The sequence below is a fragment of the Anolis carolinensis genome, chromosome 3 (genome assembly GCF_035594765.1).
Source record: "Anolis carolinensis isolate JA03-04 chromosome 3, rAnoCar3.1.pri, whole genome shotgun sequence".
Classification (NCBI taxonomy): Eukaryota; Metazoa; Chordata; class Lepidosauria; order Squamata; family Dactyloidae; genus Anolis; species Anolis carolinensis.
Window position 1 is genome coordinate 285,173,684 of NC_085843.1, and position 23,870 is coordinate 285,197,553.

The 23,870-nt window shown below is 42.3% G+C and overlaps 1 protein-coding gene across 1 annotated transcript in view; it reads left to right on the top strand.

Moving 5' to 3' along the window:
- Positions 1-212: 212 nt before the first annotated feature.
- tprg1 (tumor protein p63 regulated 1) overlaps positions 213-23,870 on the top strand; it is a 65,332-nt gene continuing 41,674 nt past the window's right edge. Inside the window, exons 1-3 of the mRNA XM_008118993.3 lie at positions 213-440; positions 16,316-16,500; positions 20,336-20,427. Coding sequence (XP_008117200.2) covers positions 16,327-16,500; positions 20,336-20,427 — 266 coding nt within the window. The 5' untranslated portion in view covers positions 213-440; positions 16,316-16,326. The remainder of the gene's footprint in view (positions 441-16,315; positions 16,501-20,335; positions 20,428-23,870) is intronic.

The following is a 23,870-nucleotide window of genomic DNA, read 5'->3' on the forward strand; positions in this document are numbered from 1 at the left end:
TTTGGGGGACCCCTTCCAACTCTAGGATTCTATAAATGCCATAAAGAATATAGGAAGCACACGTGTACTAAGAATACTTGGAGAATGACAACAGTCTCTTTCCTTCTCCCATCTGCACACACTTTGGGCCCAGCCTGCAAACCAAACAGGTGGAAGGAGGCCACGCTCCACCCTTCCGGGTTCAAATTCTGCAAGAGAGAGAGAGAGAGAGAGAGCAAGGCCTTTGATGGCTGCAGGGCCTCCGGAGTGGCAAGCAAACAACCCTCCCTTTGTAGCCTCAGATAAGAGGCAGCCTCGCCTTTTCTCCCAGGAAGCACCGGCACTTCCTCCTCAGGCCGCCCTGACCAGACAGGTAGGTTTGGCCCCGTCACCTGATCCTTCCTCCTCCTGAGCACCGAGGGGCAAAGGCACCTGGATCTGCTGCATCTCACCTGGGACAGGTAAGCGGGGCCTACCTGGGGCCCATCTTCTTAAGTCCGCCAGGCAAGGCTCAGGGGAAGGGGATGAAGTGGGGTGGAAGAGAGAAATGTTTCCAAACCATTGCCATTTGTAATTCTAGAACAACTGCTTCAGGAAAAATATGGGATTTTTCCATTTCAGGCTTGACCGTCACTTTGGTAAGAGTCAGGGGAAAGGGATTAAGTGGGTTGAAATGTTTCCAAACCATTGCCATTTGTAATTCTAGAACAGCTGCTTCAGGAAAAATATGGGATTTTTCCATTTCAGGCTTGACCGTCACTTGGGTGAGAGTCAGGGGAAAGGGATTAAGTGGGTTGAAATGTTTCCAAACCATTGCCATTTGTAATTCTAGAACAGCTGCTTCAGGAAAAATATGGGATTTTTCCATTTCAGGCTTAACCGTCACTTTGGTGAGAGTCAGGTGAAGGGGATTAAGTGGGTTGAAATGTTTCCAAACCATTGCCATTTGTAATTCTAGAACAACTGCTTCAGGAAAAATATGGGATTTTTCCATTTCAGGCTTGACCGTCACTTTGGTGAGAGTCAGGGGAAGGGGATTAAGTGGGTTGAAATGTTTCCAAACCATTGCCATTTGTAATTCTAGAACAACTGCTTCAGGAAAAATATGGGATTTTTCCATTTCAGGCTTGACCGTCACTTTGGTGAGAGTCAGGGGAAGGGGATTAAGTGGGTTGAAATGTTTCCAAACCATTGCCATTTGTAATTCTAGAACAACTGCTTCAGGAAAAATATGGGATTTTTCCATTTCAGGCTTAACCGTCACTTTGGTGAGAGTCAGGGGAAGGGGATTAAGTGGGTTGAAATGTTTCCAAACCATTGCCATTTGTAATTCTAGAACAACTGCTTCAGGAAAAATATGGGATTTTTCCATTTCAGGCTTGACCGTCACTTTGGTGAGAGTCAGGGGAAGGGGATTAAGTGGGTTGAAATGTTTCCAAACCATTGCCATTTGTAATTCTAGAACAACTGCTTCAGGAAAAATATGGGATTTTTCCATTTCAGGCTTGACCGTCACTTTGGTGAGAGTCAGGGGAAGGGGATTAAGTGGGTTGAAATGTTTCCAAACCATTGCCATTTGTAATTCTAGAACAACTGCTTCAGGAAAAATATGGGATTTTTCCATTTCAGGCTTAACCGTCACTTTGGTGAGAGTCAGGGGAAGGGGATTAAGTGGGTTGAAATGTTTCCAAACCATTGCCATTTGTAATTCTAGAACAACTGCTTCAGGAAAAATATGGGATTTTTCCATTTCAGGCTTGACCGTCACTTTGGTGAGAGTCAGGGGAAGGGGATTAAGTGGGTTGAAATGTTTCCAAACCATTGCCATTTGTAATTCTAGAACAACTGCTTCAGGAAAAATATGGGATTTTTCCATTTCAGGCTTGACCGTCACTTTGGTGAGAGTCAGGGGAAGGGGATTAAGTGGGTTGAAATGTTTCCAAACCATTGCCATTTGTAATTCTAGAACAACTGCTTCAGGAAAAATATGGGATTTTTCCATTTCAGGCTTGACCGTCACTTTGGTGAGAGTCAGGGGAAGGGGATTAAGTGGGTTGAAATGTTTCCAAACCATTGCCATTTGTAATTCTAGAACAACTGCTTCAGGAAAAATATGGGATTTTTCCATTTCAGGCTTAACCGTCACTTTGGTGAGAGTCAGGTGAAGGGGATTAAGTGGGTTGAAATGTTTCCAAACCATTGCCATTTGTAATTCTAGAACAACTGCTTCAGGAAAAATATGGGATTTTTCCATTTCAGGCTTGACCGTCACTTTGGTGAGAGTCAGGGGAAGGGGATTAAGTGGGTTGAAATGTTTCCAAACCATTGCCATTTGTAATTCTAGAACAACTGCTTCAGGAAAAATATGGGATTTTTCCATTTCAGGCTTAACCGTCACTTTGGTGAGAGTCAGGGGAAGGGGATTAAGTGGGTTGAAATGTTTCCAAACCATTGCCATTTGTAATTCTAGAACAACTGCTTCAGGAAAAATATGGGATTTTTCCATTTCAGGCTTGACCGTCACTTTGGTGAGAGTCAGGGGAAGGGGATTAAGTGGGTTGAAATGTTTCCAAACCATTGCCATTTGTAATTCTAGAACAACTGCTTCAGGAAAAATATGGGATTTTTCCATTTCAGGCTTGACCGTCACTTTGGTGAGAGTCAGGGGAAGGGGATTAAGTGGGTTGAAATGTTTCCAAACCATTGCCATTTGTAATTCTAGAACAACTGCTTCAGGAAAAATATGGGATTTTTCCATTTCAGGCTTGACCGTCACTTTGGCGAGAGCCAGTGGGGTGGAGTGGTTTGAATACGGAACTATGGCTTCATCTATACTGTAGAATTAATGCAGTTTGAATCATAGAGTTGGAAAAGACCTCATGGGCCATGCAGTCCTACTCACTGCTAAGAAGCAGGAAAATCACATTCAAAGCACCCCTGACAGATGGCCATCCAGCCTCTGCTTAAAAGAATCATAGAATAGTAGAGTTGGAAGAGACCTCATAGGCCATCCAGTCCAACCCCATTCTGCATTCAAAGCACCCCGACAGATGGCCATCCAGCCTCTGTTTAGAAGCCTCCAAAGAAGGAGCCTCCACCACACTCTGCAGCAGAGAGTTCCACTGCTGAATAGCTCTCACAGTGAGGAAGTTCTTCCTGATGTTCTTTCTTGTAGTTTGAAGCCGTTGTTCCATTGTGTCCTAGTCTGCAGGGCAGCAGAAAACAAGCTTGCTCCCTCTTCCCTATGACTTCCCTTCACGTATTTGTACATGGCTCTCATGTCTCCTCTCAGCCTTCTCTTCTGCAGGCTAAACATGCCCAGCTCTTTAAGCCGCTCCTCATAGGGCTTGTTCTCCAGACCCTTAATCATTTGAGTCTTCCTCCTCTGGACGCTTTCCAGCTTGTCAACATCTCCCTTCAACTGTGGTGCCCAGAATTGGACACAGTGTGATTCCAGGTGTGGTCTGACCAAGGCAGAATAGAATAAGGGGGAGCAGGACTTCCCTGGATCTAGACGCTATTCCCCTATTGATGCAGGACAGAATCCCGTTGGCTTTTTTAGCTGCTGCATCACATTGTTGGCTCATGTTTAACTTGTTCCCCACGAGGACTCCAAGGTCTTTTTCGCACACACTGCTGTCGAGCCAGGCATCGTCCCCCATTCTGTATCTTTGATTTCCATTTTTTCTGCCGAAGTGAAGTATCTTGCATTTGTCCCTGTTGAACTTCATTTTGTTAGTTTCGGCCAATCATCTCTCTAGTCTGTCAAGATCGTTTTGAATTCTGCTCCTGTCTTCTGGAGTGTTGGCTCTCCCTCCCAGTTTGGTCCCGTCTGCAAACTTGATGATCGTGCTTTCTAACCCTTCGTCTAAGTCATTAATAAAGGGGATCTTGCCAAGGGGATCGCTTTGGTTTAAGGTCATGCAAAGTCAGAAATGGCTTAAAGGCACAGAAGAACAACACTCTTGGATACTGACCAGCAACATGCTTGGGGCCCCAACTTATCACACAGTTATAGCACTATGGTATCGTATCTTTTCCATTTGAATGGAAATATATACTTCTAAGATTTTGGGGAGAGATTTAGAACTCTCAGCTGGAGAGCTCTAGTGCACCCGCAAACTACAACTCCCAGAGTTTCCTGGGATGCAACTGAAGTGGAATCATGTTGCTATAAGTGCCTTGAAAGACTGACTTCTAATAACTCTTTTGCTATGTTGCAACGAGGAAGCAAAGAAATGCAGAGAAATGTGTTCATCCAATGACTATGGAATAGACATTCGATAAGCTACGCATTGACTCGAGTCTAATGCTACATTGAATCTTATGCGCATCACAATTTTCAAAACCCTGAAACCAAAAAAAGTACTGTATATACTCGAGTATAAACCTAGTTTTTCAGCCCTTTTTTTAAGACTGAAAAAGTCCCCCTCGGCTTATATCCTGGTTGGCTTATATTTGGGTCAGCTTATACTCGAGAATATATGGTACATTTATTATTTTTCTCTATTATTATTGGTATTATTACATGTATTATTTTATTATTTTTCTCTTGGTATTATTTACATTATTACATTTATTATTTTTCTCTATTATTGTTACTACTATTACATTTATTTTACTCTATTTTTATTATTATTAATACATTTATTATTTCACTCTGATTTTATTATTATATTTATTATTTTACTCTATATATCACTACATGTATTATTTTCCTGTATTTATTATTATTATTATTATTATTATTATTATTATTATTACATGTATTATTTTACTCTATTATTATTAAAAGGATACGTAAGCACATTTACATTGAAGAAGATGAGAATAATGATTTAATCAGAGTTGGACAATCTTATCTTAAATTTGAGCTTTATGTAAATATTCAAAAACGTTTAACCTACTGATTCTTCAGTGAATGTAATTTTATTGGTATCTATTTTTTATTTCTGAAATTTACCACCCTCGGCTTATACTGGAGACAATGTTTTCCCAGTTTTTTTGTGGTAAAATTGGGCTCAGCTTATACTCGAGTATATATGGTATTTGCTGGTGTATGTAATGCACATCGGCAAAAAGTGCACTCTTTGTAATATGGCCATTAGAGTTGTTGCCTGCTTAGAATTCCTTCTTTTAAAAACCATTGTGTTGGAACACTAAAGTTTCCAGCAATGGAAAAAAACCTTGGGTTGCATCTATGCTGCAGAATGAATCCATCCACTTTAACTGCTTGGTTCAATCCTATGGAGTCATGGGAGATGTAGTTTTGCAAGGCCTTGAGCCTTCTCTGCCAAAGAGTGTGGATGCCTCATCAAACTACAGATCCCAGGATTACATAGCATTGAGCTAGGACAACTAAATTGCAGATGACATCCCTCAAATAGGAGCTCCTGAAGCAGCTTCCCCTTTTACTTTGGCTCAGCACTAAGATTAGCATTTTATGCAAATCTAATGTGCAACCTAATTTTGGGAAGGTAATTTAGCCAGAAAAGGTGAGCATTAGATTTGGAAAAATACAGTAATATATGCAGACCAGCATGCAGTTAGTGACTTAGGACACACCTACAATGACCATTTTTAAAATATATATTTTTATTGAAGTTTTACCTTATAAGATAGAGTAAATTAACATCAAAAGAGTGAGAACATTTGATTGTATATAAGGTAGGAAAACTGCGATTACAAAAGGATCAAAAAGGGAAAGAAAAAAAAACCAAAAACCAAAAATGAAGCTAAAGTTTCCATCTATCTATATATATAAAAGAGTGATGGCATCACGGCGACCCACAAAACAACAAAACTACAGGCCCCCCAACCTCAAAATTTGACAACACAACCCATCATCCACGCCTCTAGGTTGATACAACAGAAATAAAAGAAAAATAAAGTCCTAATTAGAGAGAGAGGAATAATTGCTTTTATCCAATTGCTGCCAGTTAGAAGGCTAAGCTCCTCCAACTTGGTCTCCTAGCAACCCAATAAAAATAATAATAAACACTTAAAAATTAATAAAATAAAATACTATAATAACAGAAAATAACTAAAAATAATACAAGAAAATAATAAAATATAATAAATAAAAAGACAACTTACAATAAAATTAATTTAAAAAATACAAATAACGTCAAATTAAAATTACACAACAATTTTTAACCAATACCACCACCACTTTGCCACAGCAAAAACTGTTAAAGTTAAACTAAACAATCATTATTGTTCCAGTACAACAGTTGGAAAATATAATAATAATAATAATAATAATAATAATAATAATACAAATAGTCAGGATTTCCAAGCAGTATGTCATGCTTGGAAATCCTACAATGACCATTTAATGCAGCTTCAAATCAGCTTGAAAGTGTGTCAGCTATGCATCATGCAAAAGCAAACTGTAGCACACTTTAAACCAAAGTCGAGGAATAGTTTGAAACAAGAGTCCTAAATGCACAGCAGCAGATTTAATGGGTCCCTCTTTATACGCAAAACTGGCTCCACAGAATACAAATTGATGCATGGACACCTGAAATGCTTCACTGATGCGTACATGTACATTCGAGGGGAGCTTGTTGTACACACTGTTGTAGACACTGCAGATCATGTATTTGGTTCGAAGCCAGCCTCTGTGGTGCATGCAGTCCCCATCCAGGTCTCGAGCCAGTTCCGGAATTACCAGTGTTAATTGCCCCACATTGAAACTGGTTCTTCTGCACCGGCTTGAAACTAAGTGGTCAGTGCAGAGGTGCCCCTTGGCTGTATTTACACTGACCCAAATCAGGGAACTGGCCTGGGGCTGTCCTGATGTAGCATGGGTGTATCTCTGGAACCCTTTGGGTGTCCAGACCACATTCCAGTAGCCCAAAGTAACTCTCTGGAAGAGCCCTGGAGAAATGCCATCTCCAGTGAAGTCATAACAGAACATCCAGCCATGTGACCATTATTATTATTATTATTATTATTATTATTATTATTATTATTATTATTATTATTATTTTATGACACAGCAAACAAGATAGATATGCTGGATTTCGTATCACAAAATCACAAGTCGAACACTTCCCAAGTGTCTAGGACTGTGTGATGTATTTTTGGATGACGTGCGCAGATCCCAGTCGGGTGCCCTTTTGCAGTTGGCAGATCGTAATTTTGTCAATGTCTATTGTTTCCAAATACTGGCTGAGATCTTTTGGCACGGCACCCAGTGTGCCCATCACCACCAGGACCACCTGCACTGGTTTCTGCCAGAGTCTTTGAAGTTCAATCTTGAGGTCCTGATAGCGGCTGAGTTTTTCCTGTTGTTTTTTGTCAATGCGACTGTCACCTGGAATGGCAACATCAATGATCCAAACCTTTTTCTTTTCCACAACTGTGATGTCTGGTGTGTTGTGATCCAGAACTTTGTCAGTCTGGATTTGGAAGTCCCACAGTATCTTTGCGTGCTCATTTTCCATTATCTTTGCAGGTTTGTGATCCCACCAGTTCTTTGCTGCTGGGAGGTAGTACTTGAGGCATAAGTTCCAATGAATCATTTGGGCCACATAGTTGTGCCTCTGTTTGTAGTCTGTCTGTGCAATTTTCTTACAGCAGCTGAGGATATGATCAATGGTTTCGTCAGCTTCCTTGCACAGTCTGCATTTTGGGTCATCAGCTGATTTTTCAATCTTGGCCTTAATTGCCTTTGTTCTGATGTCTTGCTCCTGGGCTGCAAGGATCAGGCCTTCTGTTTCCTTCTTCAGGGTCCCATTCGTGAGCCAGAGCCAGGTCTTCTCCTTATCAGTTTTTCCTTCAATTTTGTCAAGGAACTTTCCATGCAGTGTTTTGTTGTGCCAGCTGTCAGCTCTAGTTTGTAGTGCGGTTTTCTTGTACTGGTTTTTTGTCTGCTGTGCTTTGAGGAGTTTCTGATTTTTGACTTCAATCAAAGCAGGTTCTTCACTTTACATATTCTGCCAGGGCATATTCTTCACTTTACATATTCTGCCAGGGCATGTTCTTCTTCTTTGACTGCTTGCTTTACTTGTAAGAGTCCTCTGCCCCCTGATCTTCTAGGCAGATACAGCCGGTCAACATCACTGCGAGGGTGCAGGGAATGAGGAATGGTCATGAGTTCGTTTTTCTGTCCAAATTGTCCAGTTTCACCTGTGTCCAGTTTATGATGCCAGCAGTATATCTTATGACAGGTATGGCCCAGGTATTTATTGTTATTATTTTATTATGACACAGCAAACAAGGTAGATGTTGTTGTTGTTGTTGTTGTTGTTGTTGTTGTTGTTGTTGTTATTAAACAGTCAACAAAAAGGAATCATGATGTCTTGGTTTTTACACCTATCCCTGAGGTTTTTTGGGGCACTCAGAAAATTGCATTGCACAGATTGCAACAGCTCTGGTTTTTTAGATATAGTCAGCACGGTTTTCTGTAGGTGAGCAGATAATGTCTGCTAAATGGCACATGTTCTGTATCTATTGCTGATGGGAAAAAACTGGTGCCATTTTTGGAATCAGCAGGTCAGATAGACCCAGGACTACGATTTGAGGCACCAAAATGTGTGTAGGCCAAAGTTGTTGTTGTTGTTGTTGTTGTTATCCTGCTGTACTCTCCTAAATGAGACTCAATGCAGTTCACCGGAAGGAAGAAGCAATGTTGCCAGCAAAACTGCTTTGCCTTTGGCCAGTGTCATTACAATGGATCTGTTTATCCTGCTTTGAGTCTCCTTGTGGAGGGAAAAAGCAGGGTATAAATAAACATATTAATGATGATAATAATAATAATAATAATGAAGAAGGAGACAGAAGGCCTGATCCTTGCAGCCCAGGAGCAAGCCATCAGAACGAATGCAATTAAGGCCAAGATCGAAAAATCAGCTGATGACCCAAAATGCAGACTATGCAAGGAAACCGACGAAACCATTGATCATCTCCTCAGCTGCTGTAAGAAAATTGCACAGACAGACTACAAACAGAGGCACAACTCTGTGGCCCAAATGATCCATTGGAACTTATGCATCAAGTACCACCTGCCAGCAGCAAAGAACTGGTGGGATCACAAACCAGCAAAAGTCGTGGAAAATGAACACGCAAAGATACTGTGGGACTTCCGAATCCAGACTGACAAAGTTCTGGAACACAACACACCAGATATCACAGTTGTGGAAAAGAACAAGGTTTGGATAATTGATGTCGCCATCCCAGGTGACAGTCGCATTGATGAAAAACAACAGGAAAAACTCAGCCGCTATCAGGACCTCAAGATTGAACTTCAAAGACTCTGGCAGAAACCAGTGCAGGTGGTCCCGGTGGTGATGGGCACACTGGGTGCCGTGCCAAAAGATCTCAGCCGGCATTTGGAAACAATAGACATTGACAAAATTACGATCTGCCAACTGCAAAAGGCCACCCTACTGGGATCTGTGCGCATCATCCGAAAATACATCACACAGGCCTAGACACTTGGGAAGTGTTCGACTTGTGGTTTTGTGAAACGAAATCCAGCATATCTATAGTATCTTGTTTGCTGTGTCATACAACGCCGTTGTGTCAATAATAATAATAATAATAATAATAATAATAATAATAATAATAATAATACATTTGAGCATTGCAATGGGCCAGATCCAACCTGATCCAGCTCTCCATGCCTCTAAAATATCTTACTGGAAGCTCCAGAGTAAATCACGTTCCTTCCTGGAAGCTCCGGAGTAAATTCCATTCTTTCTTGCACCAGAATAACATCTGGAAGCAGTGCTTCTGTTGTGATTCTTCCATACAGCAGCTGCAATGTAAGTCCACTTTATTTGATCCATGTAGACACGTGAAAGTCACAGCTTGGGTGGGGTGCAGATCGTGCTTCATTTGCTTTTGCACTGTGTTAAGCCCCCTCCCATTAACAGCATTGCCACTCTTTGAAAGAGTCTTCCTCCCAGTCATGCCAGGCTTCAGTATTTTAAAGGATGCCGTCACGGGGAAGAGGGAGATGCCTTGCTTTCTGGTGGTCCAGAGGCTAGAAGGCAATGAAGCAATGGAGTCAAATGGCAGGAAAAGAAATTCCACCTGAATATTAGGAAGAACTTCCTGGGCTGTTCAACAGTGGAATCTGCTGCTGCCTGGGCATCTGGTAGAATCTCCTTTTCTGGACATTTTAAGAAACAACTGACATCTGCCAGGAGGGCTTGTATGGTACTTTCCTGTATAAGCTTTCCAAGTCTGTGATTCTGGAAAGTTGGAAAATGTCACCCATTCAATGCAGGAATTCCAAGCAAGGCAGGGAGCTGTCCAGCTTCTTACTGAAGGCATTCAGAGAAGGAGACTCCAAGGTGAATCTCTCTCTTGGCATTTGCCTCCACTGCTGAACTGTTCTCCCTGTCAAGAGCTTCCTTCTAATGTTCTGCTGAAATCTGCCTACCCAAATATTCACGACCTTCTGGCAAACAAACTAGTAGAATGTGGGCTAGACAAAACTACGGTTAGGTGGATCTGTCATTGGCTAAGCGAACGAACCCAAAGGGTGCTCAAAATGTGTCGTCTTCATCCTGGAAAGAAGTGACAAGTGGAGTGCCGCAGGGTTCCGTCCTGGGCCCGGTTCTGTTCAGGATCTTTATTAACGACTTAGACGAAGGGTTAGAAGGCACAATCATCAAGTTTGCAGACGACACCAAACTGGGAGGGAGAGCCAACACTCCAGAAGACAGGAGCAGAATTCAAAACGATCTTGACAGACTAGAGAGATGGGCCGAAACTAACAAAATGAAGTTCAACAGGGACAAATGCAAGATACTTCACTTCGGCAGAAAAAATGGAAATCAAAGATACAGAATGGGGGACGATGCCTGGCTTGACAGCAGTGTGTGCGGAAAAGACCTTGGAGTCCTCGTGGACAACAAGTTAAACATGAGCCAACAATGTGATGCGGCTGCTAAAAAAGCCAATGGGATTCTGTCCTGCATCAATAGGGGAATAGCGTCTAGATCCAGGGAAGTTATGCTCCCCCTTATTCTATTCTGCCTTGGTCAGACCACACCTGGAATACTGTGTCCAATTTTGGGCACCACAGTTGAAGGGAGATGTTGACAAGCTGGAAAGCGTCCAGAGGAGGGCGACTAAAATGATCAAGGGTCTGGAGAACAATCCCTATGAGGAGCGGCTTAAAGAGCTGGGCATGTTTAGCCTGCAGAAGAGAAGGCTGAGAGGAGACATGAGAGCCATGTACAAATACGTGAAGGGAAGTCATAGGGAGGAGGGAGCAAGCTTGTTTTCTGCTCCCCTGCAGACTAGAGCATTGGCATCAAACTACAGAAATGAGATTTCACCTGAACATGAAGAAGTTCCTCACTGTGAGAAGGGCTGTTCGGCAGTGTAGCTCTCTCCCCCAGGCCGTGGTGGAGGCTCCTTCTTTGGAGGCTTTTAAGCAGAGGCTGGATGGCCATCTGTTGGGGGTGCTTTGAATGCGATTTCCTGCTTCTTGGCAGAATGGGGTTGGACTGGATGGCCCATGAGGTCTCTTCCAACTCTACTATTCTATGATTCAGTCCCCCAGTGATGCCCTTGTCTTCCAATTGTTCCAATTACTCCTTTCTTCCTCTGAGGACAAAACCAGGGGTGAGCCACATCCCCATTTTGCAGCAAATCCTGCCGTTTTGGGGCTCTTGTTGTCCTCTCCGTTCCCTCCGCAGGAGTCCGCTCCCTCCTGCCAAGATTTGGGATGTCCGGTATATTGGATATTAGCTAATGGGAGCGAAGCGCTGCAATATAGCTAAGTGATCTCACCCCCTTCGCGGGGTCCCTTTCTGTGCCAGGAAAACTTCCAAAGAGAGGGCAGCGTGACTTTGCAGCAACACCCTGCAAAGCCCTGCCAAGAAGGAGGGAACACCCATCTTTCAGGAGGAACGTGGTTGTGTTTATTGAAGGTGAATGGACGCCTTAAGGAGGTGGGAACGGAGCAGCGAGAAATAGAGGGCGGATGGAAAGTCCCAGGTTAGTGAGGCAGCAAATCCATGCCTGGTGTTAGTCTAAACTTTGAAGAAGTTACCTTCAAAAGAGGAATCTCTACATGGCTGATATGCATCTACACGGCAGCTTGATACCACTTTAGTGACCATGGCTATGAAACCATGGGATTTGTAGTCTTTAGCCTTCTCTTCCGAAGAGAGCTAATGCTCTAACATACTACAACTTTCCTGATTCCATAGCATTAGGCCATGGCACTTAGACTTGCATCAAGCTGCATTAATTTTACAGCATAGTTGTATGAGGGTTGAATGAAAAGTAATGCCTTCACCTTCATATCTCCTCAACAGATGGCAGTCCTGGTCTGCGGCAGGTCCTGGCTTGTTCAGTAGACTCTCCTCGCAGTTAGTTCCATTTGGCAGGAAGCCTTAGCATTGAATGGTTGTGTTGTTAAAGTGTGAAGTATGGAACCTTGCGCAGACGGTCGGTCAAGGCGACTTAAGCAACGTGCAGTCATTGAATTCTTGACAGCAGAAGGTGTCACCCCAAAGGAGAAAGGCGTCACCTTCATTCTCATAACGCGAGAGGAGTTCCTGACAAATTTCAAGTCTGTGTGCTTTCATTTTAGCCGTCAGCAACCTGGGTACCCATCATGCACAGATCAAAGCAAAGCAATAATGTGACCCACACGTTCTTGTGAAATGCCGATGATACTTGAAATTTCTCTCTGAGTGATATGATGATCGTCCTGAATCAATCTGTCAACCTTTTGTTTGTGAAACTCAGTGGTTGCTGTCACAGGATGTCCAACTCTTTGTTTGTCATGCAAGTCAAATGTTCCCACCTCAACAACTTTAAACTTACTCACCCAATGATGCACAGGACTCACACCAACACAGTCACCATAAACAGCTTGCATTCTCTGTTGAATCTCCTTTGGGGTGACACCTTCTGCTCTCAAGAATTCAGTGACTGCACGTTGCTTAAGTCGCCTTGACCGACTGTCTGTGCAGGGTTCCATTCTTTGCACTTTAACAACACAACTGTTCAATGCTAAGGCTTCCCACCAAATGGAACTAACTGTAGAGGAGAGTCTACTGAACAAGCCAGGACCTGCCGCAGACCAGGACTGCCATCTGTTGAGGAGTTACGAAGGTGGAGGCATTACTTTTCATTCAACCCTCGTACTACCCATGAAAGCAAGGAAGGAAACATTTTCCTCATGAGCAAGAATGGATCACTTACACCAGGGGTCCCCACACTTTTTAAACAGGGGGCCAGTTCACGATCCTTTGGACCATTGGAGGGCCAAACTATAGTTGGCCACCGAGCAATAAATAATAATAATAATAATAATAATAATAATAATAATAATAACAACAACAACAACAACAATAACAACAACAACAATAAAAAAGAGGGTTGGAAGAGACCCTTTGGGCCACTGAGTCCAATCCCCCTCTGCCTTTGTGCACCGAAAGCACAAACATAAGCACCCCTGACAGATGGCCACCCAGAATCAATGATGATAATGATAATAATAATAATAATAATAATAATAATAATAATAATAATAATAATAATAATAATAATAATAAAAGAGGGTTAGAAGAGACCCCTTGTGCCATTTAGTCCAACCCCCTTCTGCCTTTGTTCACCAAAAGCACAAGCAAAGCACTACTGACAGATGGCCACCCAGCCTCAATGATGATGATGATAATAATAATAATAATAATAATAATAATAATAATAATAATAATAATAATAATAATGGTTGTAAGAGAAGAAGAGACCCCTTGGGTCATTTAGCCCAACCCTCTTCTGCCCTTGTGTTGTGGGGGCCGGATAAATGGCTTTGATGGGCCGCATCCGGCCTTAGTTTGATGGGCCTTAGTTTGGGGACCCCTGACTTACACCATCTTCTTTCTACTTTAAGGGCATTTGCAAAACAAACAAAAAAAGAAAGCCAACCAAAATAGGACTATATTTGATTACCCAGCATGGTGTAGTGATTTGCGTATTGAGTTGGAAATCTAGAGAACAGGGTTTGAATCCCTGCTGAAAACCCAATTTAGGCAAGTCACACACTCTCAGCCCTTAAAGTCACCATCACCTGAAGACACACAACTACTGCAGCAACAACAACACAGCATGTCTATTTCAGGCCAGACAGCTTCACATGACACTATTTTCCCACACCCAGATTGTGTACACACACAGAGAGAGGCACACCCATTTGTACACACAAGCGCACCTCTATGTCCTTTAAGAAACACTTTTCCATGTAAACATATAGCACAGGGAGACGTCGGGCAGAATCCTGTTGATGTTTTATGGCTTCGGTCATTTTCACAGAAGTGGTGCAATGAGCTATCCAGAAAACTGCAACTGCCAAAGTGGAAATGGTCATGCACCCTGCACAGTGCACTCCTCAATGAGATATCAGCCATGTGCATAGATTGTTTATCCACATCGGTTGTGCTGTGATGGTATTCAGCATGAACAAAGTAAGACATCCTTTTGAACCCATGCCTTTCCAAGGGCTTTCTCAAGCAAGGAATACTTGAAGGTGGTTCAATATTACCTTCCTCTCAAATATAGCCCGTCAGAGATGGTTCCGCATTGCCTTACTCTGAAATATGGTTTAAAGCACCTGGCATTCCTTAGCAGACATTTAACCCAAATATAGAATTAAAATCCAAAGAGAATAGTCTGGAATATTAGTATGCAAAGGGATCTTGTAGTACCGTACAAGTCTGGAGAACCACGCTGATAGCATACACTTTTATTGACTGCTTCTGAAGATGTAGACTCAGGGTGCATTAATTCTAAATGCAGTTAGATGCCACTTTAATTGTCATAGCCTAATGCAGCTAAAGACTGAGATTTGTTGTTTAGTGTACAGGCCTTTTTAGGCAAAGAATGCCAAAAGGCTTGTAAAACTACAATTTGCAAGGTTCCATACTGTTGAACATCTAGCTTTTGTGTGGGCTGGTCCTTGAGGTCACAAAGAGTCGGAAGCGACTGAACGAATAAACAATGGAATAAACTATGGAATTTTTTGTTGTTGTTTGTATACCACCTTTCCCTCCAGATTTACAAACAGAGCTGATGCAATATGGAAAAAAACCATGTTGTTGTCATGTGCCTCCAAGGCATTCTTGAACTATGGTGACTCAAAACTGGGTATGTTTACCTTGGAGAAATGGAGGCTGAGAAGCGACATGAGAGCCATGTTTCAATATTGGAAATCAAGAGAATGCAATACAATGGAGCCATGGATCAAATTGCAAGAAAAGAGATTCCACTTAATATTAGGAAATCATTCCTGATGGTCAGCGCTATTCAACTGTGGAATACAGACTGCCTGGGAGTCCAGTAGATCTGTGGTTCTCAACCAGTGGGTCCCCAGGTTGTTTACCAGCTGTTAGGATTCCTGGGAGTTGAAGGCCAAAACATCTGGGGATCCACAGGTTGGGAACCACTGCAGTAGAGCCTTCTTCTCTGGAAGATGCTGGCAGTTGGAACCTGCTGATAGACAGGCTGAAGCACTTGTTTTGCTGTGAAATGGCTCTACTGTATTTTTGCCTGTGTTGTGACTCAGCTGGAACCTCAGATTGACTCTGATGAGGATGATGGGATTCAGGTTCAAAATCAGGTTCAAAATGTCCCTGTTGTAGAAGATGAGGATCAGAGAGTGCAAGTTCATTTTGCCACAGCAAGGAATGGTGTTGATGATACTGAAATTAGCCAGGTGCAAATGGACTTGGGAAAGGAGGACAGTTCTCAGTCTGATAATGAGGCTCAGCAAACTAACGAGCAGGCTGACCTTGATGAAACAGATTCCTTAGATCGAGCTGACCATTTGGAATTCAGGGTTCGGAGGAATGTGAGAATCGCAAACAAGAGGGAGGTTAGAGGCCAGAGAAATGCTTTCATGCTTTGCAAAGTGTAATTGAAGCAATGTGTTTGGAGACAAATTTTTGTCAAAGCAACTTTCGTTCAACCAAGGAGCAAGCTCTTGTTTTCCTGGAGTATCTTGCTGCCTATGTGTTCATGTTCCTGGGACTTTGTTCATTCCTTGTAATTTCTTGAATTATTCTTTAAGGCTTTATTTTGTAATTAACTTTTGGAACTTTACTTTTGCTTTTTAAGATCTTTTTTATCTTCTATTTTCTAATAAACTAAAAAGACTTCATCCTGTGTGCAGTTTGGTGTATACAGCAAGGTGAAGCTAACCTGAGGTGCAACAGCCTGCTTCTGGGACACTTGCTATCCATCTTGCAGCAATTCGAGGAGGTCATGATTTGGAAACTATAAATCGCTTCACGTACCTGCAAATTCCGCGGCATCCTTTCCAACTCTTTTATGATGATTTGATCTTCTGCTTGCCTTTCAGTCTTGCAAAGGATGTCTGGGGGCCAAAGTGACCAGCAGTTCCCGAAGGAGGCTGAAGACGGCTGGACCCAGGGAGACCCGGGTGCCGAGATGCCAAACTCCGCTCCGTCCTCCGCTTCCCAGAGCGTCCTCTACCCACGGCCTTACGATGACCACTATGAATCGCGAAAGTTCTTTGCCACCAGGGTAGGTCCCCTTGGAGGATGGTTTGGCCAAGCAGGTTATAGGATGACCAACCAGGGATGTGAATCTTCATACAATTCTTTTGCATGGGGTGCATCCACGCTGCAGAATGAATGCAATGTAACATTGCTTTAACTGTGATTGCCCAATGCTATGTGTTTTGTCCCCCAAGATAATCTTAGGAGGTGCCCTAATCTCACCAGGAACAGAGTTGGATTTACTCAGGTGAACTGTTAACAAGGAATTGAATAAAGTCTACAAAGTCAAAATTCTAACTCCTCCCAGGACTAACAACTGAAATTTCTAGGAAAATGGAGGCTTTTATACCCCGCCCCATCTCCCCAGTGGGGACTCGGAGTGGCTTACATGGGGACCAAGCCCGAAACATACAGCAATAAAACGATAAAACAATTATTCCAACAGTAAAACATCAATATCAATAAAACCATCATAAAAATCAACATACAGCATAAAATGTTAAAAACAGGAGACTAAAACAAGGATCTACTGTAGATCTTGCTTACTTTGCCTTCTTTCTCGGTCCTTCTTGGCTTGTCTTCTATACAAGTGGCAAGGTTTCATTAGCGCAGTGGTTCCCAACCTTTTTTTGACCAGGGATCACTTGGCCAGCAATTACTTTGACCAGGGACCACTCACCAACATTAGTACCAAAAGGGTTATGAATAGGTTTTTGGTCAATTCTATATTCAGTTTGGTTATTTGAGGTGCTGATTCAGAACATTGCACTGGATAGACCACATCAGCTCTAGTTTCTGATACAGAACATATGCCATCCAGTAGTCATTATCATCACCCATAGAAAACCACATTTAATAATCTAGAGCTGATGTGGTCTAGCCAATGCAATTGTCTGGATTTGTTGTAGCCCAGCCTGAGTCTGAGATTGGGCCCATTCAGCCAGTGATTGTCCCTGCACCAGCTTTGCCAGAGGACTCCAGGTTTGGGTCTGAGATGCAGCCAGAGTTTGTCCCAGTGGATTCTGGGATCAGAGACCGAATGGTTGCAAGCAGGCATTGTGAACCACATTCCTCCCAGCAGTCAAGGTGTGATGCCTCATGGGCCTTGTAGTCCTGTTCCTAGTACTATTGTGGCAGACGAAGATGAAAACATGGGGTTTTCTCCGGTTCAACAAGAGCCGGAGTCTCCTCACCTGCCGGATGTTGATGTTTGCCCTCAAGAATTCAGTAAAACAGGCCTTGGGCAGAACTCCCCTCCGTTTCCCAGGAAGGAATCTTATTCTAGAGACAGAGGAGTTAGAGAGGCCCAACGGAGGAGTTTACGGATCGCTGCCAAACAACAGACTGATTAGGCCTGCTTCCCTTGGGAAATTCTAAGGAGTCTTGCATCTGGACAGAGTTGGGTTTCGCTTCTCGTTCTCTAGGGAAAGAGATTTGTTGGCGGGAAAACGAGACCCAATATAGGTGTTTGGCGAGGGAGATTCTTTGTGGAGTCATTTGATCAGCTTCAGGAGAGAGATCGTGTGTGGACTTCGTAACCCCAGTTCCTTGTTTCCCGGATCAAGCTTTCAAGCCTTTGCCTTGCCTTGCTGTTTAACCACGGACCCTGCTCCACGCTTCATGTTTTGCCTTGTTTCTAGTCACGGACCTAGCCAAGAACCAAGTTTATTTCCAGCCTTGTTGTCAAGCTTCATTGGACTCTAAGACTCTGACATTTCCCCACACTATTGCTTGGCAAAGTGTGTGTTTCGGTCAAGTGGATTAAAACTTTGAACTCTAATATCATTTATTGGACAATACATTTTTGGACTATATTTGACCTCATTTGAAAGGTCTGCTTCTGAACTATATTCTTCACTTGTTTTTATTGCTTTTTAATATTTCCTTAATAAAGATATTAGATAGAGATTGGCCTCTGTGTACGGTTATTGGTGCCCAGCAGCCAGGGGTCTGACACAAGGTCAGATCTCCAGGTGTTAGATGGACATCCTAGTTTAGAGGAGGTTAATGGGTTTGACAGGAGGGGAGCGATAACGCACCAGAGGAGGGAATGAGAATGTTTACGGAGAAGCAAACTGTTGCTTTTGAAGCAAGCTAATGAGTAGTTTTCTCATGGGAGGAAGACCTTGGATTTCCCTTAAAATGCCTTGTTTTCTCTGCCATAGCCAGAGGTGGTAACATTGCTTATTCAAGAAAGAAGGATCTTTGCTCTGTGTTCCTGTGTATCCAGCTTCAAGTTACAGCCTTTCCTTGGTCTGTGTTTCCAGTTGGATTTCAGTGACTTTGGTTTGGTTTTTATTTTGGTCAAGACCTTTGCCTTGTGATTCATCATTGACTTATACCTTGGACTATCTTGGAGTTATTCCTACACTCTAGTCCTGTCTTCCTGTGGTTATCCTTGACTCATGCTGTAGTGTGGACTATTCTTGATATCTTTTGGGACTCATTTTGATATCCAGTTTGGGATTATGTTCTTTGAAGTGGTTTTTATAGACTCTTGATTCATGAACTTCAAATACCTTACTCTTGTGGATTTAAACCTATTTTATTGACTGAACTTTATTGGCTTGTGCTTGCTTATAACCTTCAATAAACAACTTGCATGCTTATATTCTGGGGCTTCAGTGTGGTTTTGAGGTGCCTACACAGCCTAGGGGTGCAACAGAATCAGAATCCCAAATAACCCCAGGAACAGGCCTAAAAACGAAGCTCTGCAGAAAGAAGTGGAAATAAAATAAAATAAAGAGGAAGGTTTGTGGACCAGATTTTTGTACTCGCTGCCCACTGCTGGGCCATGGCCCACGGGTTGAGAACCACTGCTTTAGCTTGTTACACCTACTTTTAGCACCAACATCTCAATGTGCCATGTGTTTTGCTCCTCTCACACATTATTGTCAATGATTCTGGCTCCAGAGAAGCTGCTGGACCACCAAGAAAGGGAAAGATCTAACTACTATGGTTCCCTCCCATAAACTATACAGTAAAAGACGGAACCTTCTAGCTAAGGAAATCTTAAAATACTAAAGTCTCTGTGGGGGCATGGCCCTAGGGAATGCTGGGAGTTGTCATTTGGTAAACCACCAGAGAAGGCTTCATATCTTGCAAAATATCATTTCCCATGATTCTGAAGCCTGGAACCATAGCAGGTAAAATGCAGCCATACCACATTCATTCTACAGTGTGGAAGCAACCTTGGTTATGTGTTGTTAACAGCCTTGTATGTGTTGTTTTTATGATTGGAAACCTCCCTGAGTCCCATCTGGGTGATAGGGTGGTATATAAATAAAGTTTTATTTTATTATTATTATTGGTTAGAGAAATTCTGGGGAATTCATTTGAGGATAATGCCACTTACTGTTTTGCCCTAATGACAAAATGGGAAACCTAAGATGCATCTATACTATGGAATTAGTGCAGTTTGAGCCCTCTTTAACTGCCATGGGGGCCTGAAACTTGTAGTTTTACAAGGTTTTTAGCCTTCCTTCCAAAAGAATTTTGTTACATCACCATTCTACTCCTCCCAGGGTTCCAAAACACTGAACAATGGTAATGAAAGTGGTGTCAAACTGCATTGATTTTACAGTGTAGATGCAACCCCCACCAGAGAACTCTGGCAACACAACAAAGAACAACTTGCAGAATTTCATAGCATTAAGCTCAAAGCATTTAATGCTGTGTCAAACTGCATTAATTCTGCAGTGTAGATGCAACCCAAGAGCTATGAAGAATAGTTTGGGGCGGGGATTAGAAGATGAGTAAGAAGGTACCACAGAAAGTTCCTTGTTCCTCCATGTTTTCCATGTATATTCCTTTTTGCTTTGGTTTATTTCTCCTATTTTCATGTATGTATATATTTCCAGCCAGGAGCATTTGACCAAGCCATGGATGACCTGAAGGCCCACGTTGTCACCAACATGGGAGAAACGGCCCACAGCTTTTGGCTATTGACCGAGTAAGTTCTTCTTAGGATTATAAGAGTTTCTTCCAGGGATACACTTTGGAGCAGGGTGGTGTCCGCTCCGGGTTTTAGTCTGAACTTCTGAGAAGATTTCCATGGCAATGGACCTCTTTTAAGGAGAGCTTCAAGAGAGTCTTGGAATGTTGACAGTGAGACTCTGAGTGTGTTTAGCAGTGATCTCTACAGGGCATCCACACTGTAGGATTAATCTGGTTTCAGACCATTTTAACTACCAGTTAAAAGTGGAATTAATTCTGCATTGATTCTAGTGTAAATGAAGCACCTCTGAAGGGCACCAGCTGTCACACCTTTGAGTCCTAAAAGAAGTACAGTAGAGTCTCACTTATCCAACATAAACGGGCCGGCAGAACATTGGATAAGCGGATATGTTGGATAATAAGGAGGGATTAAGGAAAAGCCTATTAAACATCAAATTAGGTTATGATTTTACAAATTAAGCACCAAAACATCATGTTAGACAACAAATTTGACAGAAAAAGTAGTTCAATACGCAGTAATGCTATGTAGCAATTTATTTACGAATTTAGCACCAAAATATTGAAAACATTGACTACAAAAATGTGTTGGATAATCCAGAATGTTGGATAAGTGAGACTCTACTGTAGCATTGCCAAGCTGTGATAGGAATAATCGCTCTTGATGGGTCGCTGCATTTGCCTATTCCATGCCTTGTTGGGTTTTCCTTTCCTTGAACATCTTCCCTTTTAAGTCCTTCTTTGGTTCCCTGTGTTACCATTTCCAGGGCAAACCTAATAAGAAGACACATTCACACACTAGCCGTGGGATTCTGGAAGCTGCAGCACAAAATTTTCCAAGAGATTGGTTTACTTGTCAAGTTCTTTACAATTTAAACCGGGTATGGGTGAACTTGGGCCCTCCAGGTGTTTTGGACTTCAACTCCCACCAGCTTAAGCAGCTGAGGGGGAAAGGGAAAGGGCCTGAGGCTTTTAGGAATGGTGGGAGTTGAAGTCCAAAACACCCAAGTTTGCCCAAGCCTGTTTAAAGTGTGCACATTTTTTTCTCTTTATGCTGCCCCCTTGTGGATACAAAGCAATTTGTTTTGTTTCAGCATTTCTAGGTTCAATTCTAAGACTGAACTGGTTTTAAATTGCATTGTTTGTAATGTTGTGAGCACTGGGAGTCTCAACTGAGAGATAAAATCAGGATATAATAATAATATAATATAATATAATAATAATAATAATAATAATAATAATAATAATAATAATAATAACAACAACAACAAAAACAACAACAACAACAACAACAACAACCCAAAATGCAGACTGTGCAAGGAAGCCGACGAAACCATTGATCATCTCCTCAGCTCCTGTAAGAAAATTTCACAGACAGACTACAAACAGAGGCACAACTATGTGGCCCAAATGATTCATTGGAACTTATGCCTCAAGTACCGCCTCCCAAGCAGGAAAGAATTGGTGGGATCACAAAACTGCAAAAGTATTGGAAAATGAGCACACAAAGATACGGTGGGACTTCCGAATCCAGACTGACAAAGTTCTGGAACACAACACACCAGACATCACAGTTGTGGAAAAGAAAAAGGTTTGGATCATTGATGTCGCCATCCCAGGTGACAGTCGCATTGACGAAAAACAACAGGAAAAACTCAGCCGCTATCAGGACCTCAAGACTGAACTTCAAAGACTCTGGCAGAAACCAGTGCAGGTGGTCCTGGTGGTGATGGGCACACTGGGTGCCGTGCCAAAAGATCTCAGCCAGCATTTGGAAACAATAGACATTGACAAAATCACAATCTGCCAACTGCAAAAGGCCACCCTACTGGGATCTGCACGCATCATCCGAACATACATCACACAGTCCTAGACACTTGGGAAGTGTTCGACTTGTGATTTTGTGATACGAAATCCAGCATGTCTATCTTGTTTGCTGTGTCTAATAATAATAATAATAATAATAATAATAATAATAATAATAATAATAATAGAACTTCCTAACTGTGAGAGCTGTTCAGCAGTGGAACTCTCTGCCCCAGAAGGAGTGTAGTGGAGGTTCCTTCTTTGGAGGCTTTTAAGCAGAGGCTGGATGGCCATCTGTCTGGGGTGCTTTGAATACGATTTCGTTCTGGGTTGCTGTGAGTTTCTTTCTCTTAGTGAGGATGCATTTTTTTTATAAGTTTGGAGTATTGAGGTGTTCTGAAAATAGGAGCTCTAAGACTTTAAAAATGCTTTCAAATGGATATCTATCTAGACTGTGGAACTAATGCAGCTTGGCATCACTTGAACTGCCATGGCTTAATGCTATGGAATCCTGTAGTTCTATAAGGTCTTGAGCCTTCTCTGCCAAATAGACTTAGTGCCTCATCAAACTATAAATACCAGGATTCTATATCATTAAGCCACAGCTGTTAAACTGGTGTCAAACTGCATTCATGCTGTAGTATAGATGCACTCCAAAACTCCATAGAATATTCTGTCGCTAGCCATAAATTATTTTAATAGCATCTTGCTGACAGTTTGCGTTTTCTCTCTCTCTGTGGAGTGATGTAAGCAAAGGATGGGTCCCCTGCCTCACGATACATCATCATACAATTTGGATCTCGGTTGAGTCAAAACAGTGGTAGGGTAGATGCCAGGAAGATAAATGCAATTAGTCCCGGCTTACACACAATTCAATTCAATTGTTCAATTCGGAGTGAGAAGTGAAAAGCTGTTGATGGCGCAGTGGGAGAGGCAGCCTTTGTTCCAAACTATGCAAAATCAACAAGCGCACAAATATACATGACCATTTCCTCCATGCTTCTAGAGCATAGAGAACCTTTTTGGACTGCTGTTCCCAGAATGCTTGACTGGGCGATACTGGTGTTATGTGATTTCAGCAAACGCAAGAACCGTGGGTTTGCTGCCCGGTGTGCCAAGCTTCCAAAGGGCCAGATAAGAAACAAGTTGAAGGCAAGATCAGAGGCATTTATTCTCCTTGGCCAAAGAGGATGTCAGCAGAGTCTGAGCTCCAAAGACTGACATATCTCAATGAAAATCTAATAGGATTATTTATAGCATTTTGACAGCTATTCAAGATGCTCATGCTGGCTTCAAAATGTGGCCAGCTAGGATCCACTCCCTGTTTGGCTTAGGGTTCAATCTGTTGCTGGTTGGTGTTTGTTTTAGTAGAAAATCTAATAATTCGTTGTTGGATTATATTGAAGGCTTGTTTCTGTTTATTGGTCTGCCCAGGAGAGGGGCATGAATGGAAAGGAATGAGGTGGGGCAAGACATAATGAGCTGAAATTGATTTTGATATCTCAGCTCCAGTTAATACAATACGTGTCAGTTCCGTAAACAAACAGTGCTCATGACGTTGGCATATGTAATGGAGACCTCATAGAAGGAGTCTGGTACAACTCTATAGATGGGGAAACGTTCCCAGGATACAAT